The 19,276-nt window shown below is 35.8% G+C and overlaps 1 protein-coding gene across 1 annotated transcript in view; it reads right to left on the reverse strand.

Annotated features, from left to right (window-relative positions):
- The window catches only part of ADAMTS19 (ADAM metallopeptidase with thrombospondin type 1 motif 19), a 279,814-nt gene that overhangs the window by 11,012 nt on the left and 249,526 nt on the right, over positions 1 to 19,276 (reverse strand). Inside the window, exon 21 of the mRNA XM_027098568.1 lies at positions 18,762 to 18,914. Within this exon, the coding sequence (XP_026954369.1) occupies positions 18,762 to 18,914 (153 nt within the window). The remainder of the gene's footprint in view (positions 1 to 18,761; positions 18,915 to 19,276) is intronic.

Here is a 19,276-nt window from a genome sequence, read left to right on the forward strand (position 1 = left end):
GGCCATTTATCTTGAGACATTTTATTGATGTTATAATTCCATTATGTTCAAAGGCAGTGAGTGTGTGCTATAAAATAACTGTGGCCTGATGAAACTCTTTAAGTTTTCAAGTCTAATGTGATGCATTGAGGATAATTAGGTCTTAAATAGAACAATGGTATAAATACATTTTTGATGGATCATATAAACATATAAGGGACGAGTATATAAACTGTTACTAAATTTTCATTATATTATATAGAAATATTCATTTCGTGATAGATTTGAATATGTTTATCAAGAATATGTATCTTTTAAAAATAATCTACATGTATTGTTCCCCAAAGTTTCTATGAATACCACAATGCTTAGAGGCATAAATCCACTAAATCCTAGTGAATAATAGCAAACATGCTCTGTAATACATTGACATGGGTAAAACATGTTTAATTCAAAGAAAAAAGGCTGCACAGGCACCAATAAATAGCTATCTACAAGTTTATAAAGTGCCAAAATGAGCGACAAAAATAGTGAACCTGATTTTAGGAGGTTCTCAAAGCTCATCCATAGTACCACTTGAATCCACTTTTGTAAAGTGCAAAATTGTCTTCCTGCCACTGAAAATTCATGAATCATGTAGGAATATCCACAAGGGCTCATGATATAATCTATGTGGTATCATGTCTCTGTCAAATTCACCAAAGAACACTGTTGCCTTTTTGTCCAAGAAGTAACCTATGTACTTCTGGACAACTTAATTTCACTTAAGAACCCTTTAAAAATGGGATATCCATAAATATCTCTTAACTACTCTCCTATTTAGAGAAGAGACACGAATTATTTCCACTGATCTCTGATTCTTGCACTGCTTCTGTGCTCCATGGGTTCTGAGATCAAGTAGATCTTTTCTGCATATGTGATTTTCAGCATGGAGCTACAAAAGACTTCCACATCTAGTCTTAGGTATTGGGATCCTATGGTAAAATGCCAAATCTTAAAATCACTGGTTAAATATTAGTTTCTACCTTTCCTTTCAGGACTTCAGAACAGTCAGATAGACACTGTTTGGTGCTAGTTAGTTACTCGGAATATTTAGATAACCCAGGTTTGGGAACCAATTGGGACACTATGGTATAAGTAAATGTGTACACTTAGGTTAAATAATCAACTAGTTTGGCAGTGAGTTTATAGAATTATCTATCTGTGCATGTTAAACTCTAAAGTTAAATTGTAAAACTCTTCAAGCTTAAATCCTGTAAAATGTCCTCTTAAACATTATACCAAAGAGGCAGAAAGCCCGAAAGTAAAAATACTACTGTACAGTATTTATTTGGAGTTTTATTGGATAACAAACATAACTACACTAGTTTGTTTTTAAATTCCTTGAAAAAAAACCCCCCAAATTTCAGTGTATTTAAGGGTTAAAAATAATAATTCCCACACTTGGCCAGGACAGAGATTACCCGAGATTCCTTCCTTCTAGACTGTGCCAAAGATATATATTTTGGAGAGAATGTGTATTCTCCAGGCCAACAGCTAAGGAAGGCTCTGTAATGCTTTACTCATTTCCAGCTGGCCTCTGTAAGAAATAGGAATTCCTAAATTAAGAGAAAATTGTCACTGGCAGACAGAGTTCAATTTTTTTTAACCAATATAATAGACAGTCTTCTAGAACCTGATATAATTCGTCATGATAAGTGCCAATCTATAACAAGGTTAACAGCATTGACTTGGATAATTTGTCTTTGGGAATAAATGGATTATTCCGAAGTAGTTTAACAAGAGTGAAGTAGCATTCACAGTGGAGAGTGGACCTCATAAGGAAACTAAATGATGATTTCTACTGGAAATTATTAGCACAGCATTCCTATTCATTTATGTATATGTTTGGCAGTTCCATCTTTAAACTTTTTAATAAAGTGAGTGTGAAACAAGCATACTACGGAACAAAAGTTAGCTTTGTTTTGTAAGCTTTGCTGTTTGTTTTGGTCAGGGTTGCAGCATCTTTTTAAAGTAGTTCATCTGCTTCATTTAACACATGGGTATTTGGAATTGAATCTATTCCTAGAGGTCAGACATTGAGGATTTTTTGCATATGTCTTTAGTTAAATATTTGTTTGGTTCTACAGTTCAAACTATTTTTGTCCCTTTAATGAAAATGTTTGCATATAGTTACTGCAAATCAAGGAAATGTGTGTGGCAAAAATCAAGCAGAGTGCTTATGAATGATTAGCAGAGAACTGAAGATGTTATGAAAGGTCATAATAATCCCCCCAATCATTTTTTATATCAAAGTACACACTGATCACCACAAAGATGGAATAAAAAAAAATGCTTTGCATTAAGAAGCAATTAAACACAAAGTTTTGGGCACATCTGCAATTCTGTCAGTGCTGAGCCTATGAATCATAGGATGTTACAGAGGTGAAAAAAGACTATCAAGACATTTCTATTTTATCACTATCATCCCAGTGAAACATCTTCCCACCAGGGACACTGTTTGGAAAGACAGTGATTGAATTTCCTTTTCAAATAAGATACTTTCCAGGTCTAGTCCAACAATTCTATGTCAGAAATGGATCAGGTCCTTCTGTGGCCATGTTAGAGAAGTGTGTGTTTTTGTTTTGCTTTTAATAAATAAACTCTTGATTTAAAACAGCACAGAGAGCATTAGATAGCTACTTTTAACTTATTCCAACCTGAAATAAACCAAGTATTTGCTAGTTCACAGAGAAAATTCTTACGTGTGCTTTGCTTCCATCTGCTGCTTTTCTTCTAGGTTAGATAACTGCTCTCTAACCTGTCAGGTATTCCAGCCAAATGAATTCCAGAAAATGCAAAAGAAGTCTGCCAGCTTCCTTGAACCTCAATCTTAAGCATCCTTTAGGCTTAAATAGCATGTTACTCAAATAAGGGTGGATTTACTTTTTAAAACAAAATCACATTTTTAAGTAGTTTGATATACCATACAGGAAAAGGTCAAGGGAGTCATATGTTTACATAAAATTTTATCAATTACCTTAATTTTCCTGGTGAAAGATAAGGTAGTTACTAATTTTTTGTGGTAAATTATATGAAACATTGTAGTTGTTATAGAACCAGAGTCAGAAAAATAAAATGGGCCACAAGAAAATAAGTACAATGCTTACATGTATCATACATTTTTGCTTACTTGTTGAAGAAGTTTAAGCAGTCATTTATTCAATAAATATCACCGCATGTCATGCAATGGTCTGGTCACTCAGAGGAGTGAGAAGGGTAAAAGGATTAAGACAATCTTAACGAAACAGCAAAAATATAAGGCAATAAGTAATTGAGAGAAATTAATGTAGTCAATAAGTGCAGACAGATTCTGTCATTTATTGGGGAAATTAGGTACTTGAGCTGGCCCTCAAAGGACTTGGATGGTTGTAAAAAACACATTCTAGGCAAAGAGAAGTGTATAAACAAAGATATGGAGATTGTAGAAGTAAAAACTGCTCAGGCCTGAGCTTAGTGGAGATACTGAATTAATGAGAATAATGAGACAATTCTCAAAAGGTAGGTTAAGACCAGAATATAGAAAGCTTTGAATGCCAGAGTGAGTATCTGGTAGTTGACAGTATAGCCAATGACAATTCTCTGAAATTGTGTGAACTATAGGATAGAGTGGTGAAGCCATCCCCCTATATGGGGGTAAGAAAGTTCATTAGATATTGTTACTCTAGTCCTGGTGAAAATATAAGAAGGACTGTAGTATTATATTGGGAGTGAAGAGCAACCCAGGCAAAACACTACCTGTGTATAGAAGAAAAAGTGCCAAGGATAGCTTCTACTTGGGTATCTGGGAAGATGGTATTAACATTTTTCAAGAAAAAGGAAATTGGGAGTGAGATATGGTTTGAGGAAATAAAATGAGGAATGCCACCGACACAGTCCTATAGCAGCTGACATTTGAGAATAAAGAAATAGGCTCCCCTCAACTCCTTCTGAATTTCCATTTCATTGAACATTCTTAAGCATACTTTCTTCTCTCGTTTCTCACGACTTTTCCTCCTCTTTCTCTGAATACCCCTTTTTTTGGTCCTTTGCTAGCAGTTGCTTCTCTTCTCTCAAGCCTTTAGAGCTGGGAGTTTCTCAGGGCTGCATCTTTTCTTCTCCATCTATACTCCCTTCTCGGGCACGCTTATACTTTAAAATTTAAACACTGCCTAAATGTTGATGATTATAAAATGTATATTTCCATCCCATTCCTCTCCTCTGACCTATCTACTAGACACCAGTATTTTATTTCTTTTATGGGCACGTGAAACAGTCCAAAATAGAATTCATAAACCTTCTCCTCCAACTTGATTCATCTCTAGGCTTCCCTATCTCATATCACAGAACCATTACCCATACAAGTTCTTCAGACCAGAAAGCTAACATGGGATTCCTCTTAAACACACGAACACCTCCCTCCTTCTCACCTCTCCACAGAAAATCAACCCCACTCCTGTTCATTTTAACCTCATAACAAATTTCTCAAAGCCAACGATTTTCCCCATCTCTACTGATACTACAATACGAATAGTCAGCATTTATTTAGTTACTATGTATCTGACCCTTTGCTAATCATTTTTCATAAATTATTTCATTTGGAATCAGTAACTTAACTGAACAGAAAATTCAGAATTCAAACTCAGGGCTGTCTGACTCCATACACTGAATTATCTCACCAATTACCTAACTTATCAAATCCTCTCCCCTTCCTAGAAATTCTATAATATTCTCGTAGCATCTCTCTATATCCATGACATCAGTCACTGTTGATACTGCAGCCTGAAAAATGTAAGTATGAAGAAAGTAAGAGATTTCTTTTAATTTCAGGCAAAAACTATTAACCAGTTTATAAAATTAAAAGTTATATATGGATATGGTAGAATTATAAGCATAGAAGTTCCTTTCCTTCAATGTAATTCAGATAAACTGTTCTTTGTATATCTGTGCAGAAAAATTTTAATATGTATAAAAAGAATATATGTAAATATAGTTCACACTATATAACTCTTCTGCATAATATTTACATACTTAGTAGTAGTTCTTAGAGAAATTTTCTTATCAGTATGTATATACAAATATATTTTTATAAAGTACAGTATTCTACTGTTTAAATATAGTATTTTGATTTATGTAACTAGTTAACGGATATATGGATTGTTTCTAAATTTTTGTTGTTCCAAACAAGGCTGCAATGAGCATCTTCATAAATGCAGTTAGCAAATTACTTGAGAATGTCTGTAAGCAAAAGCCATGGCAACAGAGCTGTTGAGTCCAAGAACGTGTGCATTTCAAAATGAGATATATTTTTCACCTATCAAAATGTTTTTTGAAAAGTTTGAAAACATCCAGTCTTAGAAGTAGTATGGGAAAACATATGTGGAAGCAACGGGGCAGAATTGAGTAAAACAAACTTCCTCCGTATGTCAGCCCCTGGGTATCCCTCAACCCACTTCTCTCATGTTGCCTCTCTGAGCCCTGAATTTGTGTAAGTGTGTGTGTATTTATTTCTAAACAAGTTTGTTAGTTTTAATTCTTACCCTATATGGACTCGTACATATTTTGTATATTGAAAATAAGGTTATATATATATATATTTTTTTTTTTTTTTCTAATCTATTCTGCTCTTTGTGTTTTGTCTCCTCAGGTAGATCTTTCCTTTTTAAGTAGCTCAAAATATTTTTCCTTGGTCTATACACATCACTGAAACTGGATTACTTTTACCTGCACAGTTAGAGTATTTTGAAATTTAGAGAGACTTACAGTTGCTTTGGCACATTTTACAGATGTGGGGATTGAGGTTGGGGGGCCTAAGGAACTGCTCTTCTGCATTCAAGACCGATGCAGGTCTGCACTCTGGCTGTGCAGATGCTGGGGTGCCACCCTGTCAACCTGCAGCAAAACCAGGGACCTGTTTGTGAAAAGATTTTCCCTTTCATTTACGTTTTGCATCCATATGATGCCTTTCTAACTAGCTGATCATTTGCATATTTGTTCTTGCATTGTATACACGTCCTTCTCTGGGTGTCCTGGTGATCTGGTTATGTCTATCTCTGGATATCCTCTGGTATTTGATGAACATATACTTTACTACATCTAAGTAAAAAACACTCAATGCTAAGACTACTGATTTTAGATTTATAACAGTCATCAAATTTCATTATATTTTTATGTGAAACCCTTCCCTTGTTCCCACCTATTGAAGTTCAATATCCCCAAAATGAGTTTTGGCATGCTCCATGCTCCATCCCCTATAAAGGACATCAAGAGTAATTTTTAACTCAATGACATTTATTTACTGAATTACTTCTAGGTATGGTTTAGAAGGTGAAATTATAGATGCCCTGGTATGCAGCATGAAAGCACTGATATCATTATTTTAAGAATCTAGTGATTTTTCAAGGATCTATTAAGAAGACAGTATTTTTAACCCCTGTGGATTAAAAAAAATTACTTCTCTCACATTTTCCAATCCAAAGGATGTTAAAATTTATGATTTAATTATACATATACACGCACATATATATACATTATATATATATATATATACACACACCCACTTACATACGTATACATAGATATTAGTCTCTAAATTACACATTTTCTTTAGATAGAAGGCATATACACAAAGTATGTGTGCCTCATTCTTTTCAAGCTAATATATTTCTGCTATGTTCAATCGTATCAGCCAATGCGTCTGACTACTTTGAGTAATCCGAATGCTTTGGAAATTCACTATTTTTATATATCTGGGGCAACAGATACAACTCTCGAGAGATCTTAAAAATAAAAATGATAGCAATGCAAAATTGTCCCATTCTCTGGCAGTGCAAAGAGACAGAGACAAAATAGTTTGATAGCCAACAGTTTAGGGATTATTATGCATGCTTTAGAAGACAGCTATTATTTTTTAGACAGAATGGTGAGTAGCAAGTTGGGTAAATGTTTGGTGGATGTATCTAAACGACATAATAGAAAGTTTTTCTTGAGAAAAAACATCTTACTTATCATTGAGTAATTTCTTTAGTATGAACAGCTTACTCAGAGATAAGTGAATTTTTAAAGTAGATTTTCCTATAATGCAAAATATCTCTTCTTTAGGATATCTTTGGATAGGTTTCCTCAATGTCTGTATGTTTACAACCAAGGCCACAATCTTTGATTTCTTTGATTTACTGACTGAGCCAACAATGATAGAACTCAGTATGATAGATTCATATTTGATTATGGGATAGCTGCTCAAATTTTCCTGTCTTATGAGATTATCTATAACTATAAAAATGATGAGCAGTTATCTTTTCCAAATATCAACAGACTTGTAGATGTAATTAGAAAATAATTCTGAATAGAAATGCTAATCCATCCCAAGAACAGTTTTCTGAATTACAGATTATTTCTGTTTGGTTTCCATCTACAAATTTTCTCTAGTTAGAAAAAAATATTTACAAAGCTAGTCTTTGAAATTTAAATAATCTAATGTAAGCTTTCCTAAAGTATGTTACACTAAATAACAAACTAGCTACATGCTCTGTAAAAGTGATCCTTGGTAAAAGTAAAAAAGAAAAGTGAAATACCATAGCCTCTCTTTGAGATTTGCAGTGTACACAGCAACATTTTCTATTTTTACATTCTAGTAGGATATTTAAGTTGGTTATTTATTATTACTGCTAATTATTTATTTAAATTTGACTGGTAAATCCTTCTAACAAGTGATTGAGCTTCCCTCTACTAACCTGTAACAACCCACTTAGTTTAGTTGTATTAAAACCAGTGATCTATACATATCCTCATTTGGATTCTGGAACATCCTGAAGTTTATTTTAATGGGGTTGGAGTATATGCAGCACTGGGTCAGTCCACATATGAAGGAATCCATAGTCCTAAGGTCCTAGCCTAGCCATTGGGTAACAAGAAATCCCTCCTTTGCAATTTTTGGATCTGGGTTTTTTTGTCCCTTTTCATTTAATGCAGAAACACTAGGCTGCAGAGACACATGATTAAAAATGTGGTATTATATAGTCATTGTTTTAAGGATATTCCTGATTGTTTTGATCAAGTTTTGTTTCTTTAAATTTCCTCAACGATTCCTGAGTTTTCCTTCAGTGAAAAGAAACGTCTTCTGTGATTATTTGTAATTTCCTACCAATGGTAATAAGTCACAATTACCACTGTCCATGTTAATTGGAGGGACAAACTTCTGTGTAGAAAACTGAAGGCAGATCATCAGGCCAAGGACCCTATGAGATTGGGGAACAGCCTATAAACTTACCCAGAATTTTACATTCACATGGTCTGTCTCTCTAAGAATCCACCGTAACAAAGAGTAAGAAATAAAAGAATGTTTTTTTCAGGGTCATGTAAAATGGTACAAACCAAACCACTTGTATTGACTGCTGACCAATCTGGATAAAAGAAAAGCTCGAAATGACAGGGTAATAAATCTTCTATTTGTCTTTCTACACTTCAGTATGTCAGTAAAGAACCTTTCATGACATTGTTGTTTCTCTGATCATGCACTTGCCTGTTACGAATTGTTTTAACTTAAGAATTATGCAATATGAGACCACTTTAAGGTTATAAATCTTGGTTACACAAAGCACACTTACAGAACTGGTAAAATTTACATGATAATTTAAAAATTTTTTTGAGCTTCTGTTAAAATATGAGAGTGCTAACTACTCAGGAAAAGGCACACTTATTTTCCCATAGTTATTACAGAGTCCTAGGACAATATAATACATCAGGTAGATTTCAATACCATCTGAAGTATGTGTATTAAGAAAATTATTTTTACTAGAAACAATCCAGATACATGCAAGTCTTTCATAGTTACAAAAATAAATTATTAAGTAAGCAATATGGTTTATTTTGAGTTTTAGCCAAAACATTATTTTCAGAGAAAATGCAAAAAATTATTGTAAAATGCCATTTTGAGATCTGTAACTACCTGGAACTAGAAAATCTTCACTACAAGCATGATCTCAAAATAAGTAGAATTCCTATTAACTTAAATGCAAGTTTTATAGTTAGAAAACATATATTAGTTTGATACAATTCCCCTATTAGAAAAAAATACCTTAGTTTTTAGATTCCTGTTCTATTCAAATGAATATGCTGTAGTTTCCGTTTGCAGGATAAGTTAAAAATGACTCACAATACTGTAAGCTTTATATTTACTGCTTCTAAACAAAGTTATACCATACTATCTGTATAATTAAATCATCCAGAATTATTTCTGCTTCCAGCATTATTTTGAATTATATAATTACAAAGACTCATAATCTCTTATCCAAAAATCTATTAATCATGTCATAATTTGGTATGTGGCCAAAGCTATTCATTTCCTAGAATTTTAAAGGATTAAATTAAGTTCAAATTATAGTGTATCAATGGAATCTAAGAATTAACCAAGGATTTTGTGTGGTTCCAAGGTGTTTTGTTTGTCTTTAAAATTCACTTGAATAAGTATAAACCACTTGTTAATACTGCACAGAAAAGTTAACTCTATAAAAGCTTCATGAAGGACCAAATTCTGTGTAATAGATAAAACAACACTCCTTTATTTGCTCCTCTATTGGCCTCCAATAACGAAAACAAGAAGTTGTAGAAGTTCACATAAAGGCAGAAAGGTCAAGTTCAGCCAGAAAATATATGGCATATCATTAAACATAAGAGGCTATGTTATTTTTCAAATCAGTGTTCTCTGCTTAGGACAGCTTAAATGAGTAAATACAGACTTATAATGCCAGGAAACAGATGGGTCATGTTTTGCTCTCCCAGGAAAGACTCTAAGGCCATATCTATATCAAAGTGTGGCATATGATTATTTCAATGGTTAACTCAAGCCAGAGCAAAGCAACCACATTGTTTTTGTCCTGTTTTTGCCAACTTTCTAGTCTCAATGAAATAAACACTAGCATTGTTTAATAAAGGCTGTATTATATCTACTTAGAAATCAGAGTTAACAATTATATGACGGGAGATTTTCTCTTTGAGTATATCTATAATTTTCCCTGTCAAGCTGAGAGCAATTTGCCCACTGTTTACACAAAACCACCAAAACATAAATGCTAGAAATCACATAGGCTGATACAAATGCAGTAAACAGTTTGAGGCATAAGCCATATTCTTAGTAAGCCTCCATTTAGCTAGTATTACCTCGGCTCAAGTGGTCAATGGCTTTTAGACAGTGCGAAAATCTGAGAATATACATATTTTAACTGATTCTCTAGTGATTCATCCATATTATTGAGGGAGGAGCAGAATTTCAGAGCTAGACCTTATGGATAGTCCATTGAATAATTCTGATTAAAGCCAACCCAGGGCTTAATATTAAGTCCATTTAGGTTTACCAAGTGTTTAAAAATATCAGTAGAATTTGAATGAAACTGACAGATTAGTTGACTTCAGAGGAGCATAGAAATCGACCCACAATTGCACCCATCTTGTTCCTATTCTTATTCCAGGAACACAGCTGATAAGAGTAAGAGATTGATGTGTTTCCTCTGCCCATGAATACTTTAATCACTGAAACTTATTAATAATCACAGCACTATTCCTTTTCTCTGTAATTATTTTGGACTGGTCTTCATTTTAACATGAAAGTGATATCTTAGGAGTAAGACAGGAGGGGAGAAATCAATAAAGTTCACATGGAGCCACTGGCTTTAATTTGTGCATGCCATTAGAATCTGTTATGCTGAGAATTCAGTCATAAACGAAGAAGGAGAAAACAGCTTTAAGGAAAAGAACAGACATATTCATATAAAGAGAATAGAAAATGCAACATAACTGTATCTTCTACATAAGTTAACAAACAAACAAACACACCAACAAACAAAAGTTAAAAGTCATGGAGTAAGACTGGTTCAAGATGGCGGAGTAGAAGGACATGTGCTCACTCCTTCTTGCAAGAGCACTGGAATCACAACTAACTGCTGAACAATCATCAACAGGAAGACACTGGAATTCACCAAAAAGATAACCCACATCCAAAGACACAGGAGAAGCCACAATGAGATGGTAGGAGGGGCGCAATCACTATAAAATCAAATCCCATAACCGTTGGGTGGGTGACTCACAAACTGGAGAACAATTATACCACAGAAGTCCACCACTGGAGTGAAGGTTCTGAGCCCCACATCAGGCTTTCCAACCTGGGTGTCTGGCAATGGGAGAAGGAATTCCCAGAGAATCAGACTTTGAAAGCTAGCGGAATTTGACTGCAGGACTTTGACAGGACTGGGGGAAACAGAGACTACACTCTTGGAGGGCACACACAAAGTAGTGTTCATATCAGTACCCAGGGAGAAGGAGCAGTGACCCACAGGGGACTGAACCAGATCTATCTACCTGCTAGTGTTGGAGGGTCTCCTGCAGAGGCAGGGGGTGGCACTGGAAGGGGACAAGGACACTGGCAGCAGAAGTTCTGGGAAGTACTCCTTGGCTTGAGCCCTCCCAGAGTCTGCCATTAGCCCCACCAAAGAGCCTGTAGCCTCCAGTGCTGGGTCACCTCAGGCCAAACAACCAACAGGGAGGGAACCCAGCCCCACCCATCAGCAGACAAGCGGATTAAAGTTTTACTGAGCTCTGCCCACCAGAGCAACACCCAGCTCTACAAACCACCAGTCCCTCCCATCAGGAAGCTTGCACAAGCCTTAGATACCCTCATCCACCAGAGGGCAGACAGCAGAAGCAAGAAGAACTACAATCCTGCAGCCTGTGGAACAAAAACCACATTCACAGAAAGACAAAATGAAAAGGCAGAGGACTCTGTACCAGATGAAGGAAGAAGATAGAACCCCAGAAAAACAATGAAATGAAGTGGAGATAGGCAACCTTCCAGAAAAAGAATTCAGAATAATGATAGTGAAGATGATCCAGGACCTCGGAAAAAGAATGGAGGCAAAGATCGAAAAGATGCAAGAAATGTTTAACAAAGACCTAGAAGAATTAAAGAAAAAACACTTAAAAGAATTAAAGAACAAACAAACAGAGATGAACAACACAATAACTGAAATGAAAAATACACCAGAAGGAATCAATAGCAGAATAACTGAGGCAGAAGAATGGATAAGTGACCTGGAAGACAGAATGGTGGAATTCACTGCTGCAGAACAGAATAAAGAAAAAAGAATGAAAAGAAATGAAGACAGCCTAAGAGACCTCTGGGACAACATTAAATGCACCAACATTCACATTATAGGGGTTCCAGAAGGAGAAGAGAGAGAGAAAGGACCCGAGAAAATATTTGAAGAGATTATCATTGAAAATTTCCCTAACGTGGGAAAGGAAATAGCCACCCAATTCCAGGAAGTGCAAAGAGTCCCATACAGGATAAACCCAAGGAGAAACATGCCAAGACACACATTAATCAAACTGACAAAAATTAAACACAAAGAAAAATTATTAAAAGCAACAAGGGAAAAATGACAAATAACATACAAGGGAACTCGCATAAGGTTAACAGCTGACTTCTCAGCAGAAACTCTACAAGCCAGAAGGGAGTGGCATGTATATTTAAAGTGATGAAAATGAAGAATGTACAAACAAGATTATTCTAACTGGCAAGGATCTCACTCAGATTCGATGGAGAAATCAAAAGCTTTACAGACAAGCAAAAGCTAAGAGATTACAGCAGCACCAAACCAGCTCTACAACAAATGCTAAAGGAACTTGTCTAAGTGGAAAACACAAGAGAAGAAAAGGACCTACAAAAACAAACCCAAAACAATTACGAAAATGGTATTAGGAATACATATATTGATAATTACCTTAAATGCTTCAACTAAAAGACACAGGCTCACTGAATGGATACAAAAACAAGACCTGTATATATGCTGTGTACAAGAGAACCACTTCAGACCTAGGGACACATACAGACTGAAAGTGAGGGGGCGGAAAAAGATATTCCATGCAAATAGAGATCAAAAGAAAGCTGGGGGGCTTCCCTGGTGGCGCAGTGGTTATGAGTCTGCCTGCCGATGCAGGGGACACGGGCTTGTGTCCCAGTCTGGGAAGATCCCACATGCCACGGAGCGGCTAGTCCCATGAGCCATGGCCATTGAGCCTGCACGTCTGGAACTTGTGCTCCGCAATGGGAGAGGCCACAACAGTGAGAGGCCCACATACCACAAAAAACAAAAAAACAACAAAAAAAGAAAGCTGGAGTAGCAATACTCATATCAGATAAAACAGACTTTAAAATAAAGAATGTTACAAGAGACAAGGAAGGACACTACATAATGATCAAGGGATCAATCCAAGAAGATATAACAATTATAAATATATATGCACCCAACATAGGAGCACCTCAATACATAAGGCAAATGCTAACAGCTATAAAAGAGGAAAACGACAGTAACACTATAATAGTGGAGGACTTTAACACTTCACTTACACCAATGGACAGATGATCCAGACAAAATTAGTAAGGAAACACAAGTTTTAAATGACACGATAGACCAGATACATTTAATTGACATTTATAGGACATTCCATCCAAAAAGAGAAGATTACACTTTCTTCTCAAGTGCAGACAGAACATGCTCCAGGATAGATCATATCTTGGGTCACAAATTAAGCCTTGGTAAACTTAAGAAAATTGAAATCACAGCAAGCATCTTTTTTGACCACAACGCTATGAGATTAGAAATCAATTACAGGGAAAAAAATGTAAAAAACAAATACACATGGAGGTTAAACAATACATTACTAAACAACCAAGAGATCACTGAAGAAATCAAAGAGGAGATCAAAAAATACCTAGAGACAAATGACAAAAAAACATGATGATCCAAAACCTATGGGATGCAGCAAAAGTAGTTCTAAGAGCGAAGTTTATAACAATACAATCTTACCTCAGGAAACAAGAAAAATCTCAAATAAATAATCTAATCTTGCACCTAAAGGAACTAGGGAAAGAAGAACAAACAAAACCCAAAGTCAGTAAAAGGAAAAAAATCATAAAGATCAGAGCAGAAATAAATGAAATAGAAACAAAGAAAACAATAGCAAAGATCAATAAAACTAAAAGCTGGTTCTTTGAGAAGATAAACAAAATTGATAAACTTTTAGCCAGACTCATCAAGAAAAAGAGGGAGAGGACTCAAATCAGTAAAATTAGAAATGAAAAAGGAGACATTACAACAGACACTGCAGAAATACAAAGCATCCTAAGAGACTACTACAAGCAACTCTGTGCCAATAAAATGGACAACCTGGAAGAAATGGACAAATTCTTTGAAAGGTATAAACTTCCAAGACTGAACCAGGGAGAAACACAAAATATGAACAGACCAATCACAAGCAATGAAATTGACTGCAATTAAAAATCTTCCAACAAACAAAAGTCCAGGACCAGATGGCTTCACAGGTGAATTCTATCAAACATTCAGAGAAGAGCTAACATCCATCCTTCTCAAACTCTTCCAAAAATTGCAGAGGAATAAACACTCCCAAACTCATTCTACAAGGCCACCATCACACTGATACCAACACCAAACAAAGATACCACAAAAAAAGAAAACTACAGACCAATATCACTGATGAGTATAAATGCAAAAATCCTCAACAAATACTAGCAGACAGAATCCAACAAGACAAATAAAGGATCATACACCATGATCAAGTGGGATTTATCCCAGGGATGCAAGCATTCTTCAATATATGCAAATCAATCAATGGGACACACCATATTAACAAATTGAAGGATAAAATCCATATGATCATCTCAATAGATGCAGAAAAAGCTTTTGACAAATTTCAACACCCATTTATATAAAAATTCTCCAGAAAATGGGCATAGAGGGAACCTACCTGAACATAATAAAGGCCATATATTACAAACCCACAGCAAATATCATTCTCAATGGTGAAAAACTGAAATCATTTCCTCTAAGATCAGGAACAAGACAAAGATGTTCACTTTGGCCACTATTATTCATCACACTTTTGGAAGTCCTAGCTACGGCAATCAGAGAAGAAAAAGAAATAAAAGGAATACAAATTGGAAAAGAAGAAGGAAAACTGTCAGTGTTTGCCGATGATATGATACTATACACAGACAATCCTAAAGAAGCCACCAGAAAACTACTAGAGCTAATCAATGAAACTGGAAAAGTTGCAGGATACAAAGTTAATGTACAAAAATCTCTTGCATTCCTATACACTAACAACGAAAGATCAGAAAGAGAAATTAAGGAAACAATCCCATTCACCACTGCAACAAAAAGAATAAAATACCTAGGAATAAACCTACCTAAGGAGGTAAAAGTCCTGTACTCAGAAAACTATAAGACACTGATGAAGGAAATCAAAGATGACAGAAACAGATGGAGAGAATACCATGTTCTTGGATTGGAAGAATCAATATTGTGAAAATGACTATACTACCAAACAAAGCAATCGACAGATTCAATGCAATTCCTATCAAATTACCAATGGCATTTTTTACGGAACTAGAACAAAAAATCTTAAAATTTGTATGGTGACATAAAAGACCCCAAAAAGCCAAAGCAATCTTGAGGGAAAAAAACGGAGCTGGAAGAATCAGACTCCCTGACTTCACACTATACTACAAAGCTACAGTAATCAAGATGGTATGGTACTGGCACAAAAACAGAAAGATAGATCAATGAAACAGGATAGAAAGCCCAGAGATAAACCGATGCACCTATGGTCAACTAATCTATGACAAAGGAGGATATACAATAGAGAAAAGACAGTGTCTTCAATAAGTGGTGATGGGAAAACTAGACAGCTACATGTAAAAGAATGAAATTAGAACACTCCCTAACACCATACACAAAAATAAACTCAAAATGGATTAGAGACTTAAATGTAAGACTAGACACTATAAAACTCTTAGAGGAAAACTTAGGAAGAACACTCTTTGACATAAATCACAGCAAGATCCTTTTTGACCCACCTCCTAGAGTAATAGAAATAAAAAAAAAATGGGACTAATGAAACTTAAAAGCTTTTGCATAGCAAAGGAAACTATAAACAAGACCAACAGACAACCCTCAGAATGGGAGAAAATATTTGCAAAAGAATCAACAGACAAAGGATTAATCTCCAAAATATATAAACAGCTCATGAAGCTCAATATTAAAAAACCATACAACCCGATCACAAAATGGGCAGAAGACCTAAATAGACATTTCTCCAAAGATGACATACAGATGGCCAAGAGGCACATGAAAAGATGCTCAACATCGCTAATTGTTAGAGAAATGCAAACCAAAATGACAATGAGGTATCACCTTACACCAGTTAGAATGGGCATCATCAGAAAATCTACAAACAACAAATGCTGGAGAGAGTGTGGAGAAAATGGAACCCTCTTACACTGTTGGTGGGAATGTACACTAATATAGCCAGTATGTAGAACAGTATGGTAGTTCCTTAAAAGACTACAAATGTAATTACTATATGAACCAGCAATCCCACTACTGGGCATATACCCAGAGAAAACCATAATTCAAAAAGACACATGCACCCCAATGTTCACTGCAGCACTATTTACAATAGCCAGGTCATGGAAGCAACCTAATGCCCATCGACAGACGAATGGATAAAGAAGATGTAGTACATATATACAATGCAATATTACTCAGCCATAAAAAGGAACGATATTGGATCTTTTGTAGAGACATGGATGGACCTAGAGACTGTCATACAGACTGAAATAAGTCAGAAGGAGAAAAACAAATATCATATATTAACGCATACATGTGGAATCTAGAAAAATGGTACAGATGAACCAGTTTGCAAGGCAGAAATAGAGACACAGATGTAGAGAACAAACGTATGGACACCAAAGGGGGAAAGTGGGGTGGGAGGGTTGGTGGTGTTGGGATGAGTTGGGAGATTGGGATTGACATATATACACTAATGTGTATAAAATAGATAACTAATAAGAATCTGCTGTACAAAAAAATAAATTAAAAAAAATTTAATAAGAAGTTATGAAGTAAAAAAGAACATTTATTAGAACTATCCATTACTTTCCTTACTCACAAAGGCTCTTCTAGCTAGGTAGCAATGTACTGATAGTAACATAATGAAACCAATTCAAAGTAATTCAATACAACCTATTTAAAAATTACATACATGTAAATTGTGGTAAAATTGAAAAAAATTTTTTAGGCTAAGCACAGAAAACCAAAATCAATGTTTTCTATGATCTCCCCAGTTAATTTTGATTTTCCTTAAGATTTGATGAGAGGCCACAAAATAGGCATATTTATTAATCAATTATAATAGTATTTGTCATGCAAATAGGATTTGCTAGCCTTATTTCCATATGCAGCAATGTTGGACAGCTTAGAGTTCTGGGTCATAAATTACAATAAAACCTGGATCTTCTGTTTTTTGCAATGACAAATTTTTTCTTTTTTTTTTGCGGTACGCGGGCCTCTCACTGTTGTGGCCTCTCCCGTTGCGGAGCACAGGCTCCGGACACGCAGGCTCAGCGGCCATGGCTCACGGGCCCAGCCGCTCCGTGGCATGTGGGATCTTCCCGGACCGGGGCACGAACCCGTGTCCCCTGCATCGGCAGGCGGACTCTCAACCACTACGCCACCAGGGAAGCCCCAAATTTTGTTTTTTATAGTTAACTAGGAGTTAACAACATTTATCACTTAGAATATTTCTATTAATTAATAATGTTGGAAAAATATTGCATATCTATTCTAGTAGTTTTTTTTTCTTAGAGCAGAATTATTTCATTTAAGGAAAACATCTAGAATTTCATTAGCCAAGATGAACAAATGCAGAGTTTCTACAACTGATAGGGAGGAATAGGTGATCCTCCCCACACCCCTCCAAGGAGTACTTTCATTTCCTCAACCTAGTTTAAACCTTCAGTGCTGAATGAAGTGTCAACATAAAAATAGCTTGAAAACAATGGTGTTGTCTATTCTCCTTATTTCACTCTTATGGAAACAAAGACACAGAGGTATCTAATGAGGGAGTCCTAACCATCCCCCATGTTTCTTAACTTCCAAGCCGTGCCCTTCTCTATCACACTACAGTACTCTATTTTCCTTTTGTAGAATTGGGAAACATAAACCCTGAACATGAAAGAAATTATTCATGATTAGTTTGGAATTCTCTTCTGTCTAAAAGTTGTTTACTCTGAAGTGTGAGATTTCCCTATATGGTTCACCAGCTAAAAGCTGTATGGATTGGGCTGAGTAGTTCCTAATTCTGTAATCAGGGATTGATTTACATTGTTGACAAATGCATCCTTTAGAATCCGAACGTAAACTTTAAATGTTCGAAGTTGTGGAAAGAGTATAGTGCACTGAGAACTCAGATATGATGTTAATACGCAAACTTTGTTGGAGAGGAAAGGCATGAATAATCATAAGAAAATAGATTTTAAATGTCATGAATTTCTTGTTGGGCAATAACGAGGAGGCCAGCTAACCACAGTGTACTGTACAATGAAAACATTTCTTCCAGAATGTCCTTTAGGGTTATTTATGAATAGCTACCACTCGCCCCTCCATGCTCTGGCAGGCACCATTTTTTTTTCCAGTATTTTACACATTTTATCTTACTTATTCCTTAAAACAGTTTTATTGCGATTATGACCATAGACAGACAGGCAGGCTTTGAACCTGGGTATTTAATACTCTACCTCCATGATCTCTATTCTCTATGCCTCCTAAACTTCAGACTGTGTGGCTATAGTACCCAGGACAATGCTGACATTAGTGAAACTCAATACTGAGAATGTACAGCATGATTCTTACCTTAGACCAGTCACCCATTCGCCACACATAGCATTTGGAGTAATCCTCGCAGTCCTCAGCCTCCCTGGGTCTGGTGGAGAGGACACATTTCTTTCTGGGGTTAGTACACCTCACGGTCCGATGACGTACACCTTTGCCACACTTCACTGAACACTGGAAGATAACAGTGGAGAAGTGTGGATAAAGCTGGTGATTAAGAGATACAGACTGATGATCAAATTACGTTAGGAATTGGTTCTCATCATCTCTCACAAGCCTATCACCCACATAAAGGCCAGAATGAAGGAGAAGGAGAAGGAGAAGACCAGGCTACAGCCCAGCATCAGAGGCCAGGTGGAGCTTTGGTATAGTGCTAGGGGTGAATGGGTTTCAGGAACACAGGACCATTACTACAGACAGTCCTGTAACACAGGGATTGTTTATGAAAGACAAATAATAAACAATGATCAAAATGTAAAACGCTAAACCTGACTGACATCAATTTTTTGCATATAATTATATAAGGAAATTCATTT

This window comes from Aethalodelphis obliquidens, unplaced genomic scaffold, assembly GCF_003676395.1.
Source record: "Aethalodelphis obliquidens isolate GAN/ISIS:26980383/991018 unplaced genomic scaffold, ASM367639v1 scaffold4, whole genome shotgun sequence".
NCBI classification, from domain to species: Eukaryota; Metazoa; Chordata; class Mammalia; order Artiodactyla; family Delphinidae; genus Aethalodelphis; species Aethalodelphis obliquidens.